Raw genomic sequence first — 18,412 nt, forward strand, 5'->3', positions numbered from 1 at the left:
TGTTTAATAGTTGCCTGTCAGAGAGGCATTGCTGGTGTGACTTGTTTATATGGGAGGAGGCCCAACTCATTTGGCTCAAGTAAGAAAAGGGCTGAGCATCAGCACAGGAGACAGAGATGCCAGGATCAAAGATATTTTGATGAAGGACCACGTGGGAGTAGCACATGGAAGTAAATGAAACAAATACACATAAGTTTAATAGGAATGAGAAGAGGCTGCACCAAGTGATGAAGGTTTACACTTACTTGTGAATGGAAAAAAAAAATCAAACCAAAAGATCTCAACTGTTGAAACAGAATTTAAATGTGCTAATAACATAGAAAAGATTTTCATTTTTGTAAATGGTGTATATGTTGATATGTTAAAATTCTATTGAGTTAATCACGTGATGGACTCAAGACACACTTGTGTGCTGTCAAAATATGTGAGGTGATACAATATTAGTAACTCCTTTTTATTAATGGAATATTTAGTATTAATGAAAATAAGGTCTTTAAAACTTTTTTATAAAACCTTTTTTTATCTTTGTCATTTACCAGATGAAGGAAAAAATCACAAAATGACATTCCTCTGAATTTTACTACTTTTCAGCCAAAACTTTCCTGATGTCATCTTTAAAAGGATAAATCTTTGCTCCGCTCTGATCCCCCTGGTTGGTGGTAGCTTATTGTTTATTTTTTTATTTTATTTTTAAAAACATTTGTCTGGGTTTGAAAGCTGGAAGCTTGGAAAAGTAAGTGGTTGAGAATAAAGGTGATATGTGTTTGTTGTTGTGCAAAAGTGGTGCAGAAAAGCTTGATGTATTCAAAGTGTTTGAACCCTTTCAAGCAGCTGTATCTTGTCATGCTGTCCTTCAGTAATCTGAAGAAGATATTTTAAATCTTCTTTTAATAATTTAATATTATAAATACACTCCTAGTAACTTTGCAGGAAAAAAGAAAAGTATCTCCATCTTCTATAAAAAGTTCCACTGAGGCTAGACTTGTTTTTAGGGTACTCTGTAGGCTACAGTGGGTTCTACTTTGGACTATTAGTCTGAGCCTTCTGGAATTCAGTAGAAGATTTATAGGAAATAGATGTCAGGTTTTAGGAGATTTCTTGTTAGGTGGTTTAAAATTTCTAAGAATAAATTTCAATATAAGGACGTCTCCGATTTCTTTCTGGTTATTATTTGTATGTTAAAATACGGATGATTTTATGCAGCATAATCTGCTGAATTCCTGAATGATGTCAGATTCTTCAGTACTATTGTTTTCACAATAGGCAAATGATTACATTTTTTAAGAAATGCCACTGGCGTGCAGACAAGCATTTGTTTTCAGTTTTACTGTGTAAAAGAGTTATGCATCCTAAAGTTGTGTCTGATGAAATGTTGCTCCCATGGTTCTGAGCATCCCCCAAGTTCCAACTCAAATTAGAGGCATTTGTGGAGTTAGCATTGTCCCTCTTTCTACAAACAGATGTTAACATCAGGAGAGTTCTCTGAAACTGTTAAATATAATGTAGAATATTTATCTTGCTGTTTATTTTATTTTCCTTAAAAGACACAGTGAGTTAGGCTTTTCTGATCTTCTTACTAAGCCTGCTGGGTATGGTTCTAGCAGTGGATCATATGATGCATGTTAGCCTGAATTAGTACAGCAGTACTTAGACACTGTGTGGATGCTCTTATGCTTCAAAATAATTTGTAAACTCCTGAGGAAGAGGCAGAAAGTTGTACTCAATGAGACTGATGTGTTATGTCTAAAAGACAAAAATTCATAGGGAGAGGAGCAGGCTCTGTTAATGGGCAAGTGCACTTTTCAGGACTTGTCAGAACTGCCCAGAATGGAGTTTTCTTATGGCTGGATGGTACTCATCACTCTTCCTAAGGGCTTTCTTAGCCCAGGGCATCCTTTAGCCACTCTTGACTTTATCTTATTACATGAGGCACATGGGGTTCTTGCACTTACTGCATTGCTAAAGCTCTTTCAAAAGATAATTGTCAAGCTGAGGAACAGGGAGTGTTCTTTAGATTAGTGGCACAACCAGAAAATAGGTATTGAAGTAATAGCTGTAACTGATACTCTTTGAAAGAATGCCTGTAACTATTTTTGTGCAATCACATATTTCTGTCTATAGAGAAAGAGACAGGATATGTGAGGAAGAAGAGTTAGAAAACCTCTTGTGAACTTTAATTTATCTGTGGTCCTTCAAACAATAAATGAGGATAAAATAAAAAATTCACAGAGGTTTTGTGCTGACTGCCCCTAGAAAACTTTCAGGCATCAGTTGGGAGATGTAAATTTTATATTTTTTAAGATCTTTGCAGAAAAGAGCAAATGAAATGATCATTCTTACTGTTCATCACTGTTACTGTAGATATGTAGCTTGTCTCCTCTTAGAGCTCATCCTCAGAATACAGCCCCCTCTGTATTCTACCCATGGTGACAGTGTCCTGTTTGTACAAAGCATACCATTATTCTCAGATTGGCACAAATCACACCAGAAAAGGATCTTGCTGTACTTTTACATAAATTAGGGAAATTACAAGCATAGAAATTTTTTACCCTTCCTTCTGGTAATCAAGTGGCTTACTAGGGTCTCTCTACAAGGGCATCACTGCCACTTGGTGTGGAAGTCAAATGTAGGTATAGAAGAATGACCTGGTACATCCATGTGATGATGGGGGTATGCAAATGTGGTACTAAGGAAACAACTCCAGTGTTACACAGATCAGACTAACAAGGACTTCATGGCTTTAATTTTGAAGCTAATTTTAAGTTAACAGAAGATGTTAGCACAGTTGTATGTTTATGACTGAAAAACTCTTTTAGTTTTCATTTTTGTGTATGAAAAATTGACAGACTAACTTACTAAGCAGTTAAGGGTTTTTTCTTAAGTTACAGTACTTTCCTAACAACACCTAATCCTGTGCTGAGGAAAACACTTGCTTTTCTCCTTATGAGGAGTGCATGGGTTATGCTGCAAATTCACTGATGGCAGTTCTTTGATATTCACTTGTAATAATTTTTAGAAGTTAAGCTGATTGAAAAGCACGAATGTAACCTCTTTTACCTGAAAATGTTCCAGTGTCATTTGAATTTCAGTGTAAGACCATAATTTTTTGCTTTATCTGTTGGCTAGCAAAGATGTACTCTGGGGAGTGCTTCATTGCTCAGCTGTATTCCCAGGTGTTGGAAGCTGCCATAAAGAACAAGGTGCACAGAGCAGATTTGCTAGATACTCCAATTAATTTTGCTACAATAATTTTTTTATAGCAATGGAAACTTAATGGAAAAGCTTTAGCATTTTTGTGGGAGTCTCTTACGCAGTGTACCAGAAAAGTGAGCAGGTGGAACAAAAGCCTAAATGCTCTGAAAAAGATGTAATTAATCTGATCTCTGATGTGTTACTGCTTTTTTTTAAAAATGAGTTTTTAGTATTCAGTATAAAGTATGGCAAAATATACAGTTACCCTTGCTGTACTGTGTATTACTTTTAATTTTCCAAGCCAATCCAGAAGAGAAGTTTGTTGGAATTCCTTATGAATTCTACACTGTTAGGAATGGAGAGGTCATTCTAGAAAGGAACTCATTGGTTGGCACCTGTCTGTAACTGGTATGGTGAATTTCAAGAGTTTGGAAATCTTGAATTACATCTTAAAATGGTGAGATAAACATTTGAAAGCTAAAAAGCATTTTATAATTTCCATTACTTTGGATATAACTAAGAGAATGACTCAGATGTACATAAGCAAACCAGAAGGCCACACTGCTGCCTGCCCCTGCACCTTCAGCACCCCTTGAGCATTTCTCCCATCAGTTTATTCCCCAAACTGGCTCCTAGACACAGACACTAATGCGTTGCCTCACTTGAAGAGTAGACAGCACAGCAGCCTCTTGAGAAATCAAATTCACCTTGCCTCTTGCTACAGCAATTTCTTTTTGGATTTTACACTTGATCTCAAGGATGGATTGCATAGCTTGTGCTGGTTTGTGAGTTTTATGCATCTTTCTAAATGCTCCTCTCCGGTGGGGGCAGAATGTTTTTTAGCTTTGCATTCCTGTCTGATCAATCTGATCTCCTTTTATGATCGGGTGACCGCCTGGTGGATGAGGGGAAGGCTGTGGATGGAGTCTGCCTGGACTTCAGCAAGGCCTTTGACACCGTCTCCCGCAGCATTCTCCTGAAAAAGCTGTCAGCCCACAGCTTGGACAGGGGCACCCTGTGCTGGGTTAGGAACTGGCTGGAGGGCCGGGCCCAGAGAGTGGTGCTGAACGGGGCTGCATCCAGTTGGCGGCCGCTCACCTGTGGTGTCCCCCAGGGATCAGTGTTGGGCCCAGTTCTGTTTAATATCTTTATCGATGATTTATATGAGGGGATTGAGTCCATCATCAGCAAATTTGCAGATGACACTAAGCTGGGGGGCAGTGTGGATCAGCTGGAAGGCAGGAGGGCTCTGCAGAGGGACCTGGACAGACTGGAGAGTTGGGCTGATTCCAACGGGATGAGGTTCAACAAGGCCAAGTGCTGGGTCCTGCACTTTGGCCACAACAACCCCATGGGGAGCTCCAGGCTGGGCACAGAGTGGCTGAGAGCAGCCAGGCAGAAAGGGACCTGGGAGTCTGGATTGACAGGAAGCTGAACATGAGCCAGCAGTGTGCCCAGGTGGCCAAGAAGGCCTATGGCATCCTGGCCTGTATCAGGAACAGCGTGGCCAGCAGGTCCAGGGAAGGGATTCTGCCCCTGTACTCAGCACTGGTGAGGCCACACCTCGAGTCCTGTGTCCAGTTCTGGGCCCCTCAGTTCAGGAAGGAGATTGAGGTGCTGGAGCAGGTCCAGAGAAGAGCAAGGAGGCTGTGAAGGGATCCAGCACAAGTCCTGTGAGGAAGGGCTGAGGGTGTTCAGCCTGGAGAAGAGGAGGCTCAGGGGAGACCTCATCACTCTCTACAACTCCCTGAAAGGAGGAGGTAGCCAGGGGGGGGGGGGGGGTCTCTTTTCCCAGGCAACTCTCAGGAAGACAAGAGGGCACGGTCTCAAGTTGTGCCGGGGGAGGTTTAGGTTAGATATTAGAAAGAATTTCTTTATGGAGAGGGTGATCAGACATTGGAATGGGCTGCCCAGGGAAGTAGTGGATTCTCCATCCCTGGAGATATTTAAAAAGAGACTGGATGTGGCACTCAGTGCCATGGTCTGGTAACTGCAGCGGTAGTGGATCAAGGGTTGGACTTGATGATCTCTGAGGTCCCTTCCAACGCAGCCAGTTCTATGATTCTATGACTCTCATGCAAGGGAATGAGACTGACTCCCTAGGAAAGCCCTTCTGGTGCCCAGGGTGAGGGAAGGAGGGATAGGAAAGCCGTTCTGGTGCCCAGGGTGAGGGACGGAGGGATGCAGGCGGAGCGTGCCGTGCGAGTGGCTGAAGGTCTGGCTCCTGCTCGGCACACAGCCCCACGTCAGCCCGCGGCCCTTGCATACTGTGGCTTTTATTCGGTGCCACATACATGTGCCAGAATCAGCCCATGGAATGTCCTTGGCACAGCCTGGCTTTGTGCAGTCACTTGCTTGGGGATAGGCTGTGGTAATTTCATAGCATGTTACAAGATTCCTTGGTGAAGCGTTCTTTCCGGACAGTAGAGTGATTTTTATTTTGTTGTTAAATTAAAGTTTGCTGGAGCCAACTGTTTCTTCAGCTGGGTAAAGCTCTCTACATGCATGGGAAAGAACTACAATATAAGCCATGGAGTTTAGTGCCCAGTCAAAGCTACAGCTGGTAATTTCCTCCTCAGAAATACGAGGAGTACGCTTCCCGAGAAGAAGGCAAGCCAAGGATGTAAAGGTTAAATTGACAATTAAAAAAACTTATGAAGGGGAAGAACAAGCTGAATTCCATGAATCAAGCCTGTCTGTAAGGAGAAATAACTGAAAACATCTAGCATAGCTGTGCAAAGCCATAGGATCACTATAAATGTATGGAAGAGAAAAATACTCTTTATGCTTTTTAGCACAATCTTAAATGATTTTAAACAGAGTTCAAAATACTGTAACTTCTGTTACATTAGGATATCACTTCATCCGTCTTAATAAACATTTATATTTTGAGTTCTCTCAAAAATGCATAATACTCATTTGCTATTAATTTGTTTCCACATAAATTGTTCCCTTCAAGCACTTTATTTAAAATTGATGTTCGAAGGAGCATTATGAATGCATTGTCTTTTAAATTCTTGACTATTATGAGTCATTAATTTTGTATGGACAGTTTTCAGTGATATTTTTAGGGCTGCAATTGGGAAAATGTTAATTAAAATACAACTATTGTCTGCATACACAGCATCTTTGTCTGAGTACTGGCAGCCACTTGGGTTTGGCAAGTCTAGCACAGTTGGGCTCAACTTTTCAAGCTCATGTCCAATGTTTGTGGGGTTTCCTCCTTTATTTATGTCTGGAATGACCCATTGTGATACTAATTTTTTTGCCTGCTATTTTTAGATCTTTAGTGAGACCCACTCCTAGGGGAATCCTCTGGAAGAAACTGGTGCAAAGAGAGGTGATGCTCTGTGTGCCAGTAACCTGTCTGTTGGGAATGTCCAGATTAAGTGTTAGCTGAGGGCTCCCCAGGCTGATGTCTTTTCTGGAGAAACAGAGGATAAAGCCCCTTTTTTCTTGTGCAAAAGGCCCCTTGCAGTTTGAAAATGTGTTGACAAAGGTCTCTTCTTTAAATTGGAGTGACAATGATCTTGACTTAACAAGTATGTCATGGGGCCAGTATTGTTGAAAGAAAGCAAAATTAAAAAAAAAAATCTTTGACTGATTATGAAACATTTTTTTGCTAAGTATTTTAGATCCTCAAACCAGACCAGTGTCTTAGAGTTGCTTGCAGCATTCAGCAGCTCTGAAGTTCAGTTAGCATTTGGAAACACAGAATCTGTTACATGTTTTAGGGATGTCATCCTGTATTTCAGACTTCAAGGATAAGCTCGTTCAAAGAAAAAAGGCATCTTCAGCATGTTAGTGCTTACAAACCAAAATTTAAATGATCACAGATTAATTACCAGGTAATTAATCTTGATAAAAGCTGAACTTAAGTCCAAAATGTTGATGTTAAGTCAGAAACATCTGACTGGCTAATTCTTTTCTTGGAAAAATATTTCACATTGAGTGTGCCTTGCTAGACCAATCATTCCCTGAAATGTTTCATTTCTGTGGCATGTCTGTGTCCCACATCTTCTCATGTCTCATACAAATGTAGTTCTCCTTTAATTTTATAATTGTGGCTCTCATGCATATAATTTCCCAGAGCAGAACTGGGGGATTTTGACATTTTAGTGGCACAGGGGGAATTGCTGCCCTGAAGCTTGTCCAACAAGCCCTTTCTAGGTGACACTAAGAGGTTCTGCATGCTTTCTGCTGCCATCTTTGTGAGTGGGAGGGTTTGGTATCTTGCAGTTCTTCACCTCCAACTTCCCATGAAGCTGTTCACTTTAGCTGTTTGCTGAAGTATGTATCTGTTCCAGAGAAATGTCTTGTTGCTAAGTTTGAGAATAGATGACATTTCAGCATGTTTGTTCTCAACTGATGAAATATTTAAGTGTGCAGTTTTCTGTTTCTTTCTGATTTGGCTTTTGTAGCTAAATACAAGCCAGGTGCACAGCTCAAGCCTTGCTTGAACTTTGATGGTTTGCTGATGTCTTCACTATAGTTGTGTGCAAGCAAGATGCTATAAATGACTTGCCTTTTTTTTAAAAACCCCAAAGGTCATTACCATTTTCATATGCTCAGATGGTGCTTCAAAGAACTCTTTGTTATTTTACACAGCTAATTCTAAGTAGATCTACATGGTATTTCCAGTACCAGAACCTCAATTAAGCTCTTTACTCTTTTAGAACCTTATTTCTATTAAAGCTTTTATGTACCACATTGCTAAACCTGAATATTTTAGAGCCTTTTTTTTTTTTTTAGCTTTAGAGAGTGTCTAAAAATAAACCAGCATGAGCTTTTTCAATATCATTTAATATGCATAACAAACCCACTAACCTGAAAAAAAAGCAGTTATGTTTTGAAGTAGATTTGATTTCCAAAAGAACAAAACAAAGTTTAAGCTTTGACAACAAGCTGGGGAACAAAAGAAACCCAAGTCATTGAGAAAAAGTACCTAATCATCATGTCAGCTTGACATACTCAATTGTAGGATGAAACTTTCTTTTTGGTAATCTGTTTTGAAAGCCATGAAATAGTCAATAGCAAATGTTAATCTCTCAAGATGTGTGAACCCTCTAAAAATAACAACCAGCACAGACCCGGTTTGCATGGTGTTGACCCGAATAAGGGGATAATGTGCTTAAGCAGCTTATTCATTCTTCAGTGCCCTTTGGAAAGGGAGCAGCCCCACAATGGTTTGCCACTCGGGGCTCAGACGTAGCCACTGTTCTTTTCACTTGCTGAATGTTTCATTCTTTTGTCTCCACCCTGGGTTTCTTCATACGTTGTTCCGAACAGGACTATAAAGGAACTTTTGGGGGCTATTTCTTGTCAAACTGTAACGTTTGTAAAGCAGGATGCACTGAGCTGTAAAGGAATTTTGAACTCTGGGTATATAGCTGGCCAAGCTTTTCATCAGAGATGTGTTGCTGAATTAATTGTCTCTTGCTTGCAAGACTTCCCAGGCTGGAAGTTTAAGCACACCCCTTGAAACATTAGTGTTAATTGTGCTTTAAATATTCCACATTGCATTTTGGCATCAAAATTATGTGAATTAATTCATATAGAGGTCTTCTAAGCAGAGCTGTTTCAGAGTTCTGAGTTTCAGTGTTGGCTATAAATTAAAATGCTCCCAAAGAGGAGAGATGCTAAAGTGGCAAAAGGGGCATAAGAGACTGGGTGTCAAGGCAGACCCATGGCTTGTTTAGCACTTTTTAAGCAGTGTGTCAGTGAACACCTATTTCTCTTGAACTTTCACGTAATCACCACCCAACATAAGCTGACTTCTTGAAGGGGAACAAGTATTAGTCTGGCCACAGAGTGTTTTGGAAATATGTCTTTAGAATTTAAAATATAAAGAGAACAAAAGTGTATTAATTTGTTTTTAAAAACACACACAAAGAATGAAATTTCTTAATGAAAATCTTGCACAAGTATGTTAAAAGAGCACATCAATTTGGGAAGAAGCAGGAGGTGGAAAGAGGATGAGTTACTTACACTGAATTGGACCTTAGGAGATGCAGTATGCTTGCACAGGACATGGAACAGCAGAAGCCAACCAGCATGGAAAGCTGCAGCAATTTTTAGAAATGGGACTGCTGTTTGTGACTTATGCCACAATGTTTCTGACAGAGGCTCCTGGTGCTGGGGAGCTCTGCTTTACAACCTTGTGGGTTTGGTTTGGTGGAAAGCACGATGCAATTCCCACGGGGTTTCCAAACTTGTCTGAAGCTTTCACACTGCTAAGCAGTTCATTTGCAATTCCTGTGAATTCATCTTCCAGAGAAAAAAAAATTATCTTTGATAGGTCAGATTTTCCTGAGGTAACTTTAAATAACTGGTCAAACTCAAAATGGAAATTGAAAAATAATTCCAGAAATAGTTCTTAAGAACAAAGAAGTGTTTCTAGAAAAAAAGAAGAGCATACAAAAGGGAAAATTACTTTGAAAGGTATCTGACATCAAATTCTTGCCAGTTTTTCCTGCAATATATGGAATAGGTACATAATCATGATCATGATTTTGCTTAAGTAGTGTAAATACACTGGTAAAACTAGTTCAGCCAAAGAATATGCTACTTAAACATCACAGTGTAGTGACTTCACTTTCATTTACAAAGTAATTTTAATTTTGACATTTATTATATAAACAGTTAACGTAACAACTCCCAAAAATCTCTAAGTAATGTATTAGAAATTATTTTAAAGTTATGACGAATTTAGCAGCATTTTTTAGAAAAATCATCTTTTAATACTGCAGATTATTTGTCTTTATTTTTTTAAAACATTCTAATCTGATATTTTTAATTTTTTGTGGAAGTGGAGAGAAAATAGAGACAAACATCTCGTTGTGCAGGTCTGCATCAGAATCCTCCTAGAGGAGTCAGAATACCACCAAAGGTTTTAAGTTTCACAGAGATTCAAGCCAGTCTCCAACTGGGCCTTGTGACCCAAAGTATTTTTCATTTATACAACAGAGGAAAGCTGGGAAGGGAATTTAGGTGCTTCTCTAAAATCCAAAACTTTCTGATTCCCAGCCTGAAGAACAAGCTTTCCAGCCTTGTTGCTTTTTGATGCACCCTGAAGGGTCTCTTAGGAGAGGGGCTCTGTATTTTGCTTTATGATGTTGTCCTAGTTGAAGCTGCTCTACAGATTTCTGCAGCCAAATTGGTATTGCAAATTGGTTTGGGATGAAAATAATTAAGTCAAGCTCCTGACCAATTCTGCAAGCTGTTTGTGCATTTGTGGGAGGATTGCACACTAGATACAGCTGAGAAATGATCATAATCATTTTCAGAGGCCTGTGAAAAAAATAATAGCTAAAGAGAGTGTCTTTATATAAGAGTTCCTGGGGGAGCCAGTGAAAGTGTTGGGACTGGGGAATTGCTGTAACTGGAGTGAATTGTCAAGAGTGATTGCAAAACACTTGAACATGTTTATAAAGTTTCTAAGTTATACTTTGGAAATAAAACAGACCTAAACAAGACTTCTAGTAGGGAAGATAAGGAATAATACAGGCAGAGTATGTTTGTGGACCTAGAACCAAGTCTGGATCATAATCTCAAGGAAGATGATGTGCAAGTTTTAGATCACTGAAATAGAGAGGGCTGGAATCTAAACTGATAATTGAGTTTTGGAGGAAAAGGTCAAAGGCTTGGTTTTATTTTGGCATATTCAGTCTTACAAAGCAGCACATTTTCTGAGTATCAGCTCATTAACACAGTTGAAATTATGTACTCTGGGAGAGATTTGTGAAACATGATGATAAAAATAAAGATAACAGCTTTTTTAAATGTCAGGACACTGTCAGGATGTAAAGGAAAAAGAAAAGAAAAAATGAAAGCTTGAAAAGGTACTTTTGAAACCTGACTTCCTAGGATAAACTTTTCTACTTTGAACAATACACTTCCTTTGAGACTGGGGTATCCGTTTACCTTGATACAAAAGGGTGTTTCTTAAATATCTTTGTTCCATTTCTTCAGTTTTTAGATTGAGGTGTATAAATGGATATGTATTTTATATACTTGGGTTAATGCTCAAACACTGTATTCTTGTCCCCTGTCTTATTAACTTAAAGTGAATTAGTGTAACTTGCTCACACAATTTTTCAAACATTTTTTTAACAGGCATTGCTGAAAGATCCTCTGTATATTGGGCTGAGACACAAGAGAATCAGAGGTCAAGCCTATGATGATCTTCTTGATGAGTTTATGGAAGCTGTGACTGCAAGGTATGTGATATATCTGTGCTATTCATTGATGAAATGCTATTGTGAACTTCATCTTGGGAGAAATAAAGATCAGTAGCTCGTGAAAAGAAGAAAGAGATCATAGGTTTCTAATGTTTTTTATTTTGAGCACAGGATTTTGTAGGTATCTGAACTAGTTACCCTTAATATTGCAGATCTATGAGTAGTAAAACTGCCTTTGAGACGAGCGGTTTTTCAAACTAATTTTTTGAGATTTAAGCTAAGCAGTTGCCTGATGTTTTTCTGTGTCTAGCACTAGGCCTACATGATTTTCTGACTGATTTCATATGCAAGACATCAGCAGACTGAAAGAAGCTGGAGTACTTGGCAACCCCCCCCCTCAGCCCCCACCAAAACCATATCAAGACTAAGATTTCAGTGTTTTGATTTTAAATGTCATGGCATGCACCCTATATCAAATCTTGCTCTTTTCTATCCTATGCAGAAAGTAGTTAAATTTATTACTAGAACATGATTTATAAAATAGTTCTTCTCACATGACAGATAACAGGTTTGTTCATGTTTTCCTTGTTTCTTAAAATATCTGGAGTTCTAGCCCTGCATTCACTGTGCATATCTATAATAGCCAAAGTGCCAGGATCCTCAGCAGGATATGTTTTCTGTATCCCAAAGCTGGGGCTGAGCTGTGGGACCTGGAAATACTTTCCAGCTCCTTAGTCATGACTTGTACCACATCTGTGTTTTCACTCCATGATGTGACCTTACCTGGATGCACAACCTTTGTTCTCCATACCCTGGTTCTTGTGCAAAAGAAATTTAAATTAATTTCCATGCCCAAAGCATATCTTCCTTCATGTGTTCCTGTACTCTCCTCCATCACCCTCAGTTGGGTGACAGTGTCATTCTTAGTCTTGCTATAAAAGCTGCTGGTTCAGCTCTACCCTGTAGTGTGTTTGCTCCTCTTCTGAATAGTCCCTTTCAGATAAAACTTGCATTTTTGCCTTCCAGTGCAATAGAATTTGCTCTGTGGAACACGTTTTTGGAATTTCTAAATGGATACATTTCCCACCTTACCCTTTTTTTAAAATGAGCCACAGTTCTTCATACTAAAGGAGGTCACCAGAGACAAGCAGAAGATTATCTCAATAATGTTTGAAGGTCTGCTTGACATCTGCTTGCTCTTTTTGCTTCTTTAAAACTATAATTTTGAGCAGTTTTGAGCAGTTTATGTTTGCTTGACCTCCTGAAAAATCACTTTGTTCTCAGCTAAATCTGTCATGGTCTATAATGGTGTCATTTCTTTAGTGTTTAAAGTGGAGCACTTATAATTCAAACTTGGTGTGTTTTACTTGTGGATTTTTTTGGCTGTGCTTTGACATATATATTGATTACAGTACTCATTTGCTAAGGTAAAGGGGAAAATGATGCAGTTAGGTCAAAATCAAATCAATTTGCTGAAGAATTTCAGATGTTCCTAAATTCAAATTTGTCTTTAGTGTGCCACTGGCAGCCTCAGTGCTTGCAGCTGATTCTGGTGTGGTGGTTCTGACTTAAAGATGCAGCTCATGGTTTACTTTATTGTGCATTTCTTTTCCAAGCCACTCTGGTGATGTAGATAATTTCTTACTTTGATTAAATGCCAGTTATTTCCTCCTTGTGAAAGTTTCTCTTAAGCTTGCCTGTTTTCACTTTGCTTGGCCTTCTGCTGCTTGTTTCACAGATTTGCTACTTTTAGATGCATTTTGGATTTCTCACATTTTAGATTAGTCATATTTATTGTTTCCCCAGAAGAGGCCTTCTTATTTAGCATTGCCTAATAATTTCTGTTAATGGGAGGAGTTCTGGGGGAACCATTGAGTATTCATCTCCAAACACACAGAACCATGAACATCACAAAGCACGAGGCTGTTTTTAATAAACCAAATCCAAAGACATGCTTAGAAAATGATGACAATTATCTTCAAGAGAAAAGACAGCAAGTTGGAAAACTACATTAAGTGTCTTATTTAGTTCTTTTCACCTTCATAATTCTCCAGAGAAGCCAAATGCTAAGAGAAGTGAGAGGCAGGGTGTAGAAGCACTGCCTGGGAGCAAGCAGGAATAGGCAGCTGTACAGGGCAGTGCACTCTGTACAGGCTTTACATGGGCTTCCAAGGACACTTCCTGGACATGCCCATCATCTTGATTGATTGATTGCTGATTTTGAAAATCTAGATTATGGTAATGTAATACAGTATTATTTTAGTGTTTCATGTTGAAATGTCACCCATAAACAGTAAGTTTTGTTTTGTGCAATAAAGAGAATGCCTTATTAAAAAAGCATGTCATATGAAGGTATAGTTTCACAAACTACTAGACTTTCCTCTTAGCATTCACTGCTTTTCACCCTCAAAAATTTCTTACTATGAAACAAAATTATTTGTGAAAGAGCTGTTTGTTTTTTGGTTTTTGGTTTTTTTAATCCACTACTTCATCCATCCCATTACTGAAAGCTTCTGGTACTCTATCTAGTGTGCTACCATGGCAGAATGAAACTACAGCATTGTGATCTTTCCCAGACATGGGAAGGCAGAAGCATATGGAAAGCATCTAGATTTCTGTTGACATAAATCTTTTGAACAGCTTTTATTTATTTATGAATATATCCATTTATCTGGTTATTTATTTATTACCAGCGCCAACAGCTGCCCCCTCTGAGGGCAGGTGCTACAATTTCTCTGAATATTACCAGGTGTTTCTTGTTTTTGGGTTGGTGTGATAATTTAGGGGAACAAGAATGCTCGATGTGGAAGGAATGTTTTATAACATGAGAAAAAGTGGACAGATATCTTAATCACTGAAGAATGTAAAGGAAGCCGGAATACAGAAATGTTTGTTATGTTCTGCCCTATGGAGAAATGGATCATAAAACATTTTATACAGAGAAGTAAATCTTTCCAAGTGACAGGCTGTTCTTAAATGTGTGTGTTCACAGAGGAAACTCTGAGAGGAGGGATTGCTAAACAAGACTTTGGTTGTTACAATCAGTCCACCAAGGTTTCCTGTGTAACCAGAGGAAATAACTCAGATCTTTTTATTCTAGTTCCTGTTTCATTCCTACTTGTCTGCAGTAATGGCAAAGAGAAATGTATTAATGGCCAAGAGAATTCACCTGGAATAGTAAAGAGATTATGGAAATGCTTGGGGGGAAAAATATGTAGAATGGAGATGGAACAAGAAATGAGGGGAGAGGAGAAAAGCACCTTTTTAATCAAAAGGGACCTGAATTTCCTTATTTGATGCAAAGAGTAGATTGAAGGGGTCTAGAAATTTTTTCCTTATTTTGAAGGAGACTTGATTTTTGCAAATCCAGTAAAGATAATTCCACCTCTGAGCCCTCAAAAAAATGTCAGAGTAAGGAAGAAAAGCATCCTACTAGGTGTGGACCATTCCCAGTGGAAGCCACTGTGTGCTTGGTAGAGAGAAGACTGGGCTGAACTTCTGGTCTGAGAACAGATAGGAAACTTTTAGAAAATGGAAAGAATCTGGTTTAACTCCCATAGGTAATTTCCTTGCTCACTTACCACAACCCTGAAGAGTTGGTTGGAATTATGTTATAAACCAAATCCCATGGATTTGTGATGCATAAAAGCAACCCCATGTCACTGAAATTATCTTTCTGTGTGTGATGGGGAGTTTTCAGTTTCATTTCAAGATGCAAATAATACTGCTAGACCCTTGAGAAGTAATATGTTGTCATTTATATTCTCTTCTGTAGTAATGTTTTAATTAAATCCTTCCCCACTCTTTTTGTATGCTCTGCTTTTCTGAAGTTTGTAAGCTACAAACCAAGCTGCTGACAATTGTAATTCAGTATGTTCTGTCCTAAATTACCGTGGTGGAATCATTATTCCTCATTTGTCTGATTACATTATTCACAGATGGTATCAGGGTTTCACTTCACATTGTGTGACTTTAATACAGTGCTTTATGGCTGAGTACAGTTTATCTAACTTTGAGAGCAACTCTAAGAATAATACATCCACAAAATAAGATACACAAATATTTTAATAGGTGTTTTCAGTTAGCAGAGAACATTAGAATATAATTGAATTTGTGAATATAATTTTTTTAATTCGAACAGCCTTTGCTCTTGGCAGGAGAACATACTGGCAAGAAGTCAGCATAAAATGTGCTTGTAGCTGTGCATCATTAAGGAAGCAGTTGGACCACACGATGGTTCTGACAGTATGTTTAGGCACAGGTTTTGTATAAAAGAACATGGATGCCTCTCTCCTCTTCTGCACTCTGGTGCTACGAGACCTTGTGTCCAGCCTATACATTCACCTATTGTTTAAGTGGCTGTGAGAAAGTGTGCAAGAAAAAAATGCTGCTGCAACAACTCCTTCCTATGGCAGAGTTGATGAAGAACTTTCCAGTTAGAAATTTTGTTCCTCATTGGGATTTAGGCCCTTTGAGTCAATTTTTTTAATGTCTACGACTACCTGTTCCTTCCACCATTCATTGAACATTGCTGTGCCAGGGAAGACCACACACAGTGGACAGCAAGGTAGGAGAAAGGTGGATCCTTAGGGAGAAGTCCAGCCATTGCCTTGACTACAGTTAGAATTGCTTTTTGAACCTACCTTCAGTTCCTTCCTGTGGTTACATGAGGTTCATTTCCAGTCACTGATGGGTTTGTGTTCTTCCTGAAGCTTGCTGGTCTCAGCATTCAGGCTTCCTTACCCATCTAGACTCCCAGATGGATTTTGATACTAACTAGGTGAAACCATTCAGGAGGATGCTGAGTGTTGTAGCCAAACAATCTTTCTTTTTGTTATTTGGTGCCTTTTACCCCTCTTCTCCCACTTCCTACTGGTTGGTGGCATGGTTCTCAGGACTGGCTTGCTGGGCTGTTGTTCTCTGACAGTCCTGGGCAAAACCAGCCCACTCTGACATCCTGTAGTGAGAAATCTGAATTCTGTTGCCTTCTTTTAAAACCCCATTTTAAACCCATCCTCTGTTTTGCCATAATCTGGTTTTCCTGAGTTTTGTGTCCTGCTTTCCCTAACACCAAAATCCATGAAAATTTATGCTGCTGCTTCTCTCTGGACTTAGAACTGCAGAAATGGGTGACTCATGGCACTACTTAATCTGTTTTCACCTTTTTTCTTGTAGCTCATTTGTGCTTTCATTAACTGGAACATGAAAACAGATGGCAGGCATTGCTTGATTAAGTTGCCCCAGCTAACTTAAGAAAATGCATACATCTTACTTCTAACAGAGTGCTTTCTATCCATCCTCCTCAATAGCTTTTGTTTTGATTCTCTTTCAACGCGTGCCATTTTTACAGCCTAACACAATGGAAATCAATCAGCTTGATTAACATTTTTTTCTTTGCCTCCATTGTATAAATAGCCAGTAACAACACGTCTCCTCTAAAAATAGGACCATCTTTTTTGTCAGAGGAGAAGCACTTCTCATTTCCCAAACATGAGTATGCTCTGCAGAAGCTAAGTCCTCTTCCATCAGTGTCCTTGGCAAGGGAAGGGCATAGGCCCTGTCCTCTGAAACCACACTCAGTTCTCAAAGTGATATAAACTCTTCTGGTTCCTCGTTTTCTTTCTTTTGCATACTCTTGAAAAATGCTGACAGCTTGCCAGAGCAGTAACAAATAAATGTAAATGTTCCACCCTCTGAGTTTAGGTGACAATCAAAACAGCAGCAGGAATGGGCAGTGCTGGAAATGTTTCAGATGAGATGCAGAAGTGGGATGTGCCATCCTGCTTTGAGGCACAAAAGGGCTCAGTAGCCATTGCAGTTTCTTAAGGTCCACCCTGTGACAAAAAAGACAAGTCACAATAGGTTTTTCATTTTATGTGCAATCTGAATATTCCCTGAAGCAATTAAAATGTCTGTTTTAATATCTTGTAATGCTGTTTTCTGCTGCGAAATTCAGATGATAATAAGTCTATATTGTGCTGCCTAATTTCCAAGCTTCAAGCCTATGACAGTGGAAGCTCAAGAAGATTTGCAGTTACAAGTACTACAGGGGTTTTTTCAACCTATAAATAAACTTAAAATAAAACTATGCTAATGAATCCCATTACAATTCTAAAATCTAGCATGGAAGAGACAAAATCTAAATTTTTGACCAGTCTTATTTGCACATGGGCTATGCCTTCATTCATGGCATCATCTTTTACTAGACTTTGTCTAGAACCTCAGTTGGCTCAGCTTCCAGAGTGAGTAGAAGAGTAGACTTGGAGTTACACTGGCAGCTGTGCCTCTGGCATAAGATCTTTTGGAGATTTTGTGACTGGTACCTTTTGACAGCTGTGATGACTTCTCCTTGTTCCTTTTGGGATTTCTTTGAAAACTTGATTTATTTAGGAAAAGAAAAATCAGTGCTACAGGCCATGTTAAATGATCTCTGATTGTTAAATGTTACAAATACATGCTCTACAAACTTTGCAGGCACAGTAAGTGGTACAAGGAGAAGTGTATCTGTCAGTGAGACAGAACTGTAGCAGCCTGGACAGATCCCAGTCACATAAAGTTTATTTGTAGAGAGTCCAATTATTGTTTGTAATGTGAGACCTGAGAGAATTTTTTAGCATAGGTTAGTGAAGGAGCCTTGTAGAAATGAAACCTCATTCATCCCTTAAAGAAAACAAAAAGTAATGAGAACCTCAGACCAGTACAATTGGGAAAGCTATTGTTTTGGGGTTTTTTAGGGAACAAGATAGAAAGAGTGGGGGAATATTTTTAATATGCCTCTCATACCAAAACTGATTTGGGAGTTCAGAATTGGATGTATCCATGTTCTAATAATGCTCAACTATGTCCCAGACTTGCTGCAGTCATTCAAAACCCAACAAGTGAAGAACATGCTGTTCTCAGGCTTTTTTCTTCTCCAAACTATTTTAAGAAGGGATTTTTCAAATGGAAAAGGCCTGGGTAATCTCAGCTACTTTCCTTTCTCTTTTATAGCTCTAACAAATGGTGGGCAGGATTCTTAACAGAAGTTAGCTGGTGCAACT

General features: G+C 39.0%; 1 protein-coding gene across 3 annotated transcripts in view; it reads left to right on the forward strand.

The window, feature by feature from the left end:
* ME1 (malic enzyme 1) overlaps positions 1 to 18,412 on the forward strand; it is a 158,146-nt gene that overhangs the window by 74,452 nt on the left and 65,282 nt on the right. For all 3 annotated transcript variants that reach the window (XR_011725359.1, XM_071741458.1, XM_071741459.1), the window contains exon 6: positions 11,308 to 11,411. Coding sequence is in view for 2 of the 3 variants with exons in the window: in XM_071741458.1 (XP_071597559.1) it covers positions 11,308 to 11,411 (104 nt within the window). In the remaining variant the exon portion in view is untranslated. The remainder of the gene's footprint in view (positions 1 to 11,307; positions 11,412 to 18,412) is intronic.

Source organism: Heliangelus exortis, chromosome 3 (assembly GCF_036169615.1).
Source record: "Heliangelus exortis chromosome 3, bHelExo1.hap1, whole genome shotgun sequence".
NCBI lineage: Eukaryota > Metazoa > Chordata > Aves > Apodiformes > Trochilidae > Heliangelus > Heliangelus exortis.